The sequence below is a fragment of the Merops nubicus genome, unplaced genomic scaffold, assembly GCF_000691845.1.
Source record: "Merops nubicus isolate BGI_N331 unplaced genomic scaffold, ASM69184v1 scaffold10070, whole genome shotgun sequence".
In the NCBI taxonomy this organism is placed as follows: domain Eukaryota; kingdom Metazoa; phylum Chordata; class Aves; order Coraciiformes; family Meropidae; genus Merops; species Merops nubicus.
Window position 1 is genome coordinate 11,932 of NW_008584821.1, and position 9,288 is coordinate 21,219.

The following is a 9,288-nucleotide window of genomic DNA, read 5'->3' on the forward strand; positions in this document are numbered from 1 at the left end:
AGGACAAACTGTGGAAGTCTTCATATGACCTTCTTCAGGTCATGCTGGAAGGGATGATACAGTACATGAGTGTCCCACTTCCATTGGCCTGGTGTTTTAGCAGCACTCTGAAGGGTAGAGGCATCTGCAGGTTGTTTTAATGGCTTGAGATATCTCCCTAACACCTAATATCTCATCTCAGGAGCTTGCATGAAAACCCTTTGGGAACTCTGTTTGAAACTAGAACTTCAGGTTAACAACCTCTGGTAGGACATGGGGATTTCAGGAGAGGCCACAGGAGATAGTTTTTACAGGATTTAGCAGATTTTTTTTGAAAGTTGTGAGTGCTTTTCAGATGAGGGCAGACTAGTAGCAAAGACAGCCCTGTCAGGAAGGTTTCTGACATCAGTTGCACTAAGAGGACACTGTCAAACAGGTTACTGGGATGGTTTATAGCCCTTACCACTCTCCTAACTCTGTTCCTTTGAAGGTGAAATTGGGGTCTGATTTCTAGCTTATTTTACAGTGAGCAATCCCACCTCCTTTCACCTGCAATCCTTTATTGATTTTCTCTTTTTGTTACTAATGTTGCTTGAAAATAACTCAGTTTGTGTCTGTTGCCTTATGTCTGTGCTTGCACTATGTCTGGTGTTTCGATTCTTCTGAAAATAAGCTTTGCTGCCTGTTCATGTACCATCTGCTGGCTTTTAGAAAAGGTATTGGGTATGACTTGTCAGGTAGTCAATGAGTCTCCCTGCATCTGGCTTCAGTTGCTTCCTGAAGCCTGTTGGCCTGTGCTACTCCTGCCTCCCCAAAATAAGAGCGTATCCTGCAGCAAGTGCCACATTTCATGGCACTTGCGTGTACGTAACCTAACTCAGGAATAATGTTTATGGGACCTGCATTAACCGTGGTCATTTTTAAAACATTTACTTTTGAGGGAAGAAAAATGGAAAGCAAATGGAGTGCAGAGGCCATTTCTCAGTGGATTGTGACCACCCTCCCTCCCTCACAGCTTCCAGATGTCAAATTTCAGTCACCAGCAGCTTGAGAAACTTGAAATTTCACTGCCTCACAAACTTGATGTGCTTGGTTTTGTAAGTGCAAATAAAACCTTGGTTAATATTAACTTTTTTTTTTTTTTTGTATGCATATTAATACTTTTCTATATGCTTTCACTGCTGTGCAATGATTTGTGCAGGGTGCTGCAGTTTAGCACATTAAGACAGTAGCATTTTAGCCTCTACTTCATCATGTGGTTTTTAGTTCATTTTCCTTAAACCACTGCAGTTACATCAATGCTACAACTTGCTATTTGATTTTTGATTTTATTTGCCTATCCTATGCCACCCTGTTAGTATTAATAGGCACCCCTGATACTTGGAGGCACACAAAACTATCATTTGCTTATTCGTGGCTTTCTCTGATGCATGCCAGGAATGTTATTCTGCGCTTTTCCAGTGTGCTCATTATTTTATGATGAGCTTAGCTGTCAGTCTGGATTTCTATTTCCTCTGTGTTTTGTGAAGCTCTAAGAATACCTGGCAGCTCCAACCTGAGGGTTTGCATCACACTTCAGCTAAACCAAACTTCACTTACTTTAACCAGAGACTTGCTGGTGCTCTGCAGCAACCTACATGAGCTAAAACAAAGGAATCATCCTGTTTTATTTCCACTGAAGTAAAGGGCAGCACAGTGAAGCTCTGAAAATCTCTGAAAATGTCTCTGAAATCTATTGAAAACTTTGTTGTTGTTTCAGTGGGCTTTTAGTTGTGTTGGAACTGTTTTGGGGGGTTGGAGCTGGCTTCTATAGGTGTTCAAGGTAAACTGAATTTGTGCTAAAATTTGGATCCATAAGCCTCAAATGACTGCAGGATTGGACACTGCATCATGCTTGCCTCTTTCTCTGTGCCAAGGGTGCAGTTCCTGATGGTCCTGTTGGAGTGGCTGATTGTTGTGGGTCACACCAGGCCTGTAATTCACCACTAATCACGGGAGTTTTTCTGGTTGCATGTGAGTACTCAGCCATGCTCTTGTTCTTCTGGAGAGGAAAGGGCTGGCAGTCCCCTGGAGTGGGGTGCAGAGTTCTGTGCCTGGGCTGGGAGGGTGCACTGGTGTTACTTCTTTACTCAGAGCACTTCTGGAAAAGCTTCATCACAAAAAGTCACATTAAAGGTCTTGAAATCTGTATTTGCTGGTAGTGTGCTTTTCTGCGTGGGGAGTAAAATCCATAACAAGCCAATCTCACAGCACTGCCAGGGTATCCAGAGGCAGAGGCAAGTAACAAGACACCCTTCGAATTCACTTCTGAGTGTCTGTGCTGCTGTGATGTGCTAAAGTACAGGCTCCCCGGAGAGGCCTTAGTGAAAAGGCACATGTTCCTCAGCAGCAGAGAGCTGACAGGCAGCTCCCCTTCCCCTGAGGTCTGGACTTCCCACCTCTGTGCTGGGGCTGCAGCCCATCAGCTGTGACTTGTGTGAAAGTTTGCTCCTGAGGACTGCGGCCGTGCTGCAACTTAAACAGCACCCACCCCAATGAAGATGGAAAAGTGAGAGCAAAGAAAGAAGTAATGAATGAGAGGAGGGAGAATACAATAAACCCACATGTTTTCAACTCCACTTTGATGAGGTTTTTTACATGAGATACTCCATTTAAAAAGCAGTCTTAAGGCAATTGGATCACCTTAAAGCACTTGAAGCGAGTAAGACCTTTGGCTTTTGCTGGTTTTGTCTGCTGGGTGAGACGTAGAAATCTACCTGGTGTATAAGGTAAATTTTCAGTTGCCATGGTAATGTGCATCGTTCACGTTCTCAGTTTGGAAAGGAGATTGTTCCACGTGGCTATTTCACGTCTAGGGCAATATTCTTTGGTAGCAGAATTTCTTTGTTTCAGTACATTAATGCTACAACTCTGTCCTTCCTTTCCAAGCTTATGGAAGCATGGCTCAGCCTGAACATTCTCCTGTAAAAATACAGTTATTTGCATTTTTTGTTGTTGTTGTAAGAACATTCCTTAAGTCTGGAGGTAAATGTTGATCCATTTTGATAGCTTGGGTGCAGTTACAACCTGGTACTGTGAAGTTTCACCATTAAGTGAAACCAAACTGGAATGACTTCACCTTGGCTTGAACAAACTCTACCTTTGCTTTGTGGTTTGAACAAAGTAAAGTATATCCTGAAGTAGCAAGTCTTATAAAAGAAAAGTAATTTAAAGTACTGCCTACCTATAGTGTATATCTTACATATTAGATTTCTACAGATCTCCATGTGCTTTCAGTCAATTCAGATTCAATTCCTAAGTACTGCAAATTCCTAATTTTAATCAATTCTTGCTTAAGGCCACAAATGGAGTTTCTCTTGTTTCTTTTACCACCTGTATTTCTTTGCTTTTCCACACAGCACCTTCACCTTATTCCTAAGGTGAGGAGTCAAGCAGGAGCAGGCATCCTGGATTCTGTTGGCTCAGTGCAGCCTGCAGTAGTGGGAACAGGCTGCACACAACTTTGGAGGGTTAGGAAAGCATATAGACATGAGCTGGCCTAGTGTGATACAGCTTGGAGGTTTCACAGAACAGAAGGCTCCTATATTTGAGTAGGAAGGACCCCTTTCTGGTCATGTTCCCCATTTCAGTTCCACGTGACCTCCATTGCCTTTCTAACCTGCTTGGTTTCGTTGAACTCGTCTCGGTTTTCCTTTCAAGTGGCTTCACACAAGGGTGCAGCACCTGTGGCACTTTGCACAACGCTTCTTCTTCTTCTTGGGGTGGAAAATGGTCAGGATGGCTTCATCAAAGACAGTCTTAAGGCCTTTCTGTGTGAGAGCTGAGCACTCCAGATAGCACTGTGCTCCAATCTGGAAGGGAGGGAGAAAAATAGGAGTATCCTCTGCTGGGAGAGACAGAGCAACCCTGTTCAGCATCCTCCTACATGCGTACATGCCCTGCCACAGATAGAAACCCAGACCTTCAGAAAGGGGCTTAGGTCCTTGCTCTGCCGTGTATCTGGCTGCCTGTGAGATTAAGGGACAAGCTCAGGTGGTTACCCTGAGTGAGGGAGCAGGGATTAGTATCTGACCACAAAGGGGTTAATGAGGAGCAAGAACTCCCTGCATGGCCCTCCAGAGAGAGAGGCTGCACCTGTGTTTCAGTGCTGGAAGAGGAGCTTAGTGTTCTCTCTGCAGCTGGGGGGTCTCAAAGATATTCTAGGTCATTAGCTGAGGCCCTTCATATACTTGGCTCTTTCCTCCTGATCTGCAACCAAGTGTCCTGTCTCCTGCCACCACAGGGAGCTGCTACCTGGAGGATGGCTTCCAGCTGGTTTCTGTGGACTGGGTAACATCATCTTGGGATGGGATTCTCCTCACCTCCTCAGGGTGCTGATATAAGACAAACACACAATGGTGTGTGAAAGCAGCCTCAGCTTATTCAGCAACCTGGTTACTTATTCAGCTAAGGGATGCTCTTGCTGGCCTGCCAGGGCCTCTAACAGCACCTGCAGCATAAAAGGTGCAAATGGCTGTGGTACAGGTGACTGCTTTCAGGCCCTGGGGAGGACTTTTATCCCCCTGCCTTCCTGGGAGAAAGGTGAAATAACAGAGAAAATTTAGGAGCTCTTTCCTAGGTTCTTGAAGTGAAATGAGGTGAGAATCTAATTGTCTGTGCTTTTGTGGGAGATAGGGTTGGGTTTGTGAGGAGGTGACTGTAGGGAGGGGCTTGCTACATGCACCTCCTGGCAGAAGCCTGAACAAGAAACACTTGATTTACGTAGAGTAGGCTGTAAAATCTGTTTTGCTGCCCATTTGTCACCTGCTGCCCTGCGTACCTTGCTGCTTTGCTTGGAGCTCAGCAGGGGAGCTCAGCAGAACAGCAGGCTCAGAAGCCACAAATTGTGCCAAGCCTGTTTGAACAGAGGCTTTAATCTTTTGCTGGGAGCAACCAATGTGCCCCAGAAGAGTTCACCTTGGATGAAACACACCACATGGGGAGCTGTGATCAATTGATTCTGTGGGACCTCAGAAAAAGCCATTACCTCCTTGGCTAGCTTCACTCCGTGCTCGTAGGTGAGTGGTTTCTCCTTCATGTAAAGTAGCCGGGCCAAAGTTTTGGGATCATCCCGGAGATCAATCTAATAGAAAATACAAAAACCCTGTGCTTAATACCACCTTGCTGTAACTCTTGACACAGATATTCAGAGCTTTATGAACCCACAGTCATGTTCTCACATAAGGGCATCTGTCCTCCTTACCTGAGATGATACTTCAGAAATGAATTGCACATGTATTTTCCTTTTTTTTTCTTTTTCATTTTTTGTTTACTTTTTGTTCCCTTTTTTTCTGTTTAACAAGGATTAATTCTCAATGGTGGGTTATTGGGTCACAGCTCAGATAGCTGTGGTACAATAAAAATGCAGTTCTCAATGGCTCTCACAATGCCTCTTGGAAAGTGTTGGTAGGAAGCCTGAGCCACACTGGCAGGGGAGGTTGCTGAGACCCTGCACTGCATCACCCAAAAACCACCCGGGCAGGCCAGACAGATGCAGCTCAGTCTGACTGACTTGAAACAAAATCCTTTATTTCCATAGAAAACATCAAAGTGAAACATTCTGGCATATCAAACCCATCCATTTTCAGAGTGTGTAATCCAAAGGATAATGCTTTTATTTTAAAATGGGTGGCTTAGATTATTCCAGAGTGGAAAAAAAACCCTAAAACAAAACAGTGTCTGCAGGATTGGACTTTCCTATGGCACAAAGATTTTGGGTTTAACCAGAATTTGATCTGTTCCTCTAACTTGGCTTAGGTTACTGTTCAGATATTTTCCAGACTAGTATGTGTACTTCTTGCAGACTCCCACCACTCTACATCTTGGAAGCAAATCTATATTTAAGGCCAAAATAAAGTAGTTAGATTGCTTAGTCTAAAATTCACTATAGTACAAGCAAGACAGTGAGTCCTTAACAGCAATGTTGATGTAAAGCATGAGGGAGGCTATTTCCTTCCCATGCCTCTGAGTAATTAATTCAGTTAATTATTCCCGTTCTTAAAACTTAGTTTGAAGTTTAGCTTCTGCTTCCAAAAACAGACTTTGATGTTTTTTTTTCCTCCCCTCACTAAAGTCCTGTCAGAAATCTTTTCTCCCTATAGGTATTTATGCCTTGTTGCCCCATTAATACACATTTGAATAAAAAGATGGGATGAGTTCTGCCAGCTGTGACTAGCGTGATGAGACATCTGCATGTTGCTTTCAGTTCCCAGTTGCTGAGTTTTCCTCTAATGGAAAAGTCTGGCTGCATTTCATATAGGAAGTTAGATGATAGAAAAGCTTTCCTCAGAGCTGAGCCTCTAGCCACCCTGGGGTGGAGTAGGAGCCCCCTTGCTCTGAAGGCCCCCTGCACGGCTGACAGAGCCCTGGTGAAGCGTTACCTGGGTTCCTATGAGGACGTAAGGCACGTTGGGCATGCAGACTTTCAGCTCGGGCACCCACTCCTCCTGGACGTTGTGGTAGGAGGCAGGGTTCACCACCGAGAAGCAGATCAAGAACACATCTGTGTTGGGGTAGGACAGGGGTCTCAGCTGGTTGTAGTCCTCCTGCCCGGGGGAGAACAGCGAGAGCATTATTGGGTGGGGGGTAACTGCAGATGGGGGCATCACGTGCTCTTGATGAACTGCTCAGTGCTGTCCTTCCATGCTACACTTACAGCTTCCAGGGAGCTGCTGAAGGGGAGATCACCCCTCATGGACCAGGGTACTGTTTTCTCAGCATCTTCACCCAAGGGAGCCAAGACATTTTATTTGTGTGTGTTATCTGTGGTGATGGTGGTGTGGAGGGTAATGCTAAACAGTGGCCACCACTGGCGGGGTCATAAAAACTGATCTTGTGTGTGCTGGCCTCAGCCCTCCAGCAACGTGACACCATCCTGGGATGTGTCATTTGACTCTCCCTGCTAGATAATATCTGCTGATGACACACATCTCTAGGGGCTTTTCTGTTAATGTTGTGGTCTTTCTGTTCCCCAGGAGGCATTATGGACATACACTGGGAATTCATATTTTTTGTATAAGGTTGCTTGGTATCATTGCAGTCATGTGTGGTACACAGCTATGTGTCAACAAGCAGAAGACACTGTTCTTGAAAGCACAAAGCAGATCAAACCCATCCTTGTTGGTTGGGCAAATCACAGGGGAAGGAAAGATGTCTTCTCTGTGGGCTAGTTGTGAAGAGGATGAATTTTCACCCAGCACCAAGTGCAGCTGTGTTGTGTCATGAGCTGGCTTTGATAGCTGAGTTTCAAGGAAGACCTTAGGCCTGGTCTTGAGATATTGAGAGTGAGCAGAGGTTTTGCAGGCCATATGAAAGTGATAGGCTGGCTTTTTCTGATAGTGAGAGCATATGTAGCTGTGTCTGGTGGATACTTTTCAATGAAACCTATTAGAAATTTTCAGTGCAATGAAACAAATGCCTTTAGAGGGGATACACCTGTTCTGAAGAATTTTTGGGGGTTTCAGAATTAAAGAATGGGAAAGGAACCTGGCATTGGAGTGTGGGAAATGATATTACATGCTGATGGTCAAGTCTGAGACTTAGCTCTTCAGTTTATAGTTTCTGTGTTTTGGGCAAACCTCAGATCTCTGCAGTATGGTCACTTTTGCTTACAACTGTGTAGTAACTCAGTTGGTGCAGTTTTGCTTTCCAGGTACTGAAATTATTAATAACTCAAAAAAGAAAAGCAACCCGAAACCAAACAGCTGTTGTTGAGAACATTTATTTGAGGTAGGGAAAACCCACGTTAGGGGTAGGAGCAATGCCCTGCCTTGAAGGAGAATTTGATGCTTGACTATATCACTGTGTGCCCAGATTAGATATTGTCTCAATTCAGCCTTTCTTCTGTCTTGCTTTGATTGGGTCAACAGATGAGAAGTCCTAATTTTGAGTAGGGACTGGTAAATCTTCTTTCCAAAGCCTTTTGTTCATTGAATATGCAGGGGTAGGATGACCCTGACTGCTTCTGAATCTAATATCTAATTATTAATGGTTATGTAAAAAATGGTCTGCTCCAATATTTTCTAAACAAAACCCTATAATTACTTATTCTGAAAAGAAGTATGAGGCCAATTTTATCTCTGTCTCGTTAAAATGTTTAAAGAAACATCCTAAATCACAAACAAAATGTCTTGGTTTGGCTAACTGGATGTTCATTGTCTCAAACCCACTTCATCCCATGAGTAAACTCTCCATTACCACCTCCAGCCCCACAGCCACAGTATTCGGGGTAAAGCCAGGGCATTTATCAACGGATTTATGTCTTTCCAGTATCATCAAGAGTATTGATCTGAAGAATGATTTACCTGACAAGAGGAGGTGTCTGGACATATCAGCCCCTAAGAAAGAGTAGATTCCCCATGTTCAGGGAATGTCAGGAAAAAACCCTCAGAGCTATTTGCAGGAGCATCAGCGATACAGGCCATGAAGAATCAGAGTCAGTGGGAAGAGAATCACACGAGGCTCTGCAGAGGACACCCAGCTCCCAGCAGAGGAGGCAACAGAGGCTACATGGATGCCAAGAAGATGGGATCAACAGAGCAATTCCATTATAGAGATAAACAAGCTTTATGTGGATGCTATGAGTTCGAAAGGCCTGGACTGATTATAGGACATTATTTTAACCCATAACACCAAATCTGATATTAGACATGTTTATGCCACAGCCAAATTGCTCTGGTACCAGGTGCTGGGCAAGGTAATTTTCTGTGTTGTCAGTCCAGTTGCTTCAAACCAGCCTCCTAAAGCAGCCACACGGTGGCAGCAAGCCCTTGAGGAATCATAATTTAGGCTAGGTTCCCCCCCCCCCCCCTTTTTTTTTTTCTTTTTTTTGGAAAGAAATTGGCTAAATATAACCAGTTTCAATATTCCAGACGTGCATATTTAGAGGGGCTGGAACTTACTGTACCATTAAAATTACAAACTAAAAGCCACGACTACTCTGCCTGGCTCTGATAGCTACAGGAGTGTGTGTTTCGTTTTATTTTGCTTGTTCTTTCAGAGCTCCTAGAAAATCCTTTTTCAGGAGGTGCATTCCTGATTTGTGTTAGCAGTCCAGAGCATTACATAAACCACATGGAGGGACAGCCACACCTCGTGCAGCAGAGGTCTTGTCTTTTGCCAGGCCACCTGAGAGCTTGCATGGATGTGTAAAGCACAAGCCTCACTAATGTCACGGGTGAGAGTTGATCAGAGATCTGTATTTCCCAGTCTTACGTGATGGCAGGAGCTTCCAGGCCCCATCAGACAAGGACCCTGTCTCTGTTCATTCCT

The 9,288-nt window shown here is 44.3% G+C and overlaps 1 protein-coding gene across 1 annotated transcript in view; it reads right to left on the reverse strand.

Annotated features, from left to right (window-relative positions):
• Positions 1 to 3,369: 3,369 nt before the first annotated feature.
• RHOJ (ras homolog family member J) overlaps positions 3,370 to 9,288 on the reverse strand; it is a 53,385-nt gene continuing 47,466 nt past the window's right edge. Inside the window, exons 3-5 of the mRNA XM_008945463.1 lie at positions 6,399 to 6,563; positions 5,006 to 5,101; positions 3,370 to 3,830 (exon numbers count right to left, since the gene is read on the reverse strand). Coding sequence (XP_008943711.1) covers positions 3,684 to 3,830; positions 5,006 to 5,101; positions 6,399 to 6,563 — 408 coding nt within the window. The 3' untranslated portion in view covers positions 3,370 to 3,683. The remainder of the gene's footprint in view (positions 3,831 to 5,005; positions 5,102 to 6,398; positions 6,564 to 9,288) is intronic.